This window comes from Eimeria mitis, genomic scaffold (genome assembly GCF_000499745.2).
Source record: "Eimeria mitis Houghton genomic scaffold, Emh_scaff5856, whole genome shotgun sequence".
NCBI classification, from domain to species: Eukaryota; Apicomplexa; class Conoidasida; order Eucoccidiorida; family Eimeriidae; genus Eimeria; species Eimeria mitis.
Window position 1 is genome coordinate 2,639 of NW_013574098.1, and position 673 is coordinate 3,311.

The 673-nt window shown below is 53.0% G+C and overlaps 1 protein-coding gene across 1 annotated transcript in view; it reads right to left on the minus strand.

Annotated features, from left to right (window-relative positions):
• Positions 1-107, minus strand: part of EMH_0084590 (uncharacterized protein) — a gene marked incomplete at both ends in the record, with an annotated part of 2,047 nt that extends 1,940 nt beyond the window's left edge. Inside the window, one exon of the mRNA XM_013500791.1 lies at positions 101-107. Within this exon, the coding sequence (XP_013356245.1) occupies positions 101-107 (7 nt within the window). The remainder of the gene's footprint in view (positions 1-100) is intronic.
• Positions 108-673: the final 566 nt, after the last annotated feature.

The following is a 673-nucleotide window of genomic DNA, read 5'->3' on the forward strand; positions in this document are numbered from 1 at the left end:
TATGGCTTTAACCCCTCCAATAGCCCGGCATCTTCCTTGCAGCAGCTGGCGAATCTGAAGTAGCAGCGGGGGAGGAGCTGGTAAAGCTGCCCGTGTGAACTGCCCATTAGCTGCAAAACGAATCAAAGGAACCCGAAGGGGGTTTTGAGCGGCAGGCCAAGGACCTAAAACGGAAACCTTTATGCAACACGTGTGAGGGCTCGCCCCACGCCACATGCTTCGCGCCAAAACGACCTTGGACCAATCTTCAAAGTGCTCTGAGAAAAAAGCAGAAAACGAGAAAATGCCTGTCCATCGCAGGTGATTAGAGCCACAGGGAGGCTCAAGATTCGGGTACTGTAACTCCAGGCGCAGCACTCCACATGAAAGCATGGCCGATGCAGTCACTAGAAACACCAGCTCCTCTAGATCTAAAAAAGTCGTAAAAAATTCAACACCGGTTATCTGAAGATGCCTCGTGCCAGCTTCCATACCGTCAGTGGAAAATGCCCATATGTCGTTGCGTCCAAGCTGTTCTTTAATGGATGCTGCCTTTTCAAATGGCATGCTAGACCTTTTCTGCGCAGGGTGGCCTTCCAGCACAGGCTTGGGGGGGCCTGACAGGATACTGGCTCTTGAGAGGTCAAGGAGAAGACCCGGCTGCCTCGGGACACCCGCCTCGCATTCACTGCCA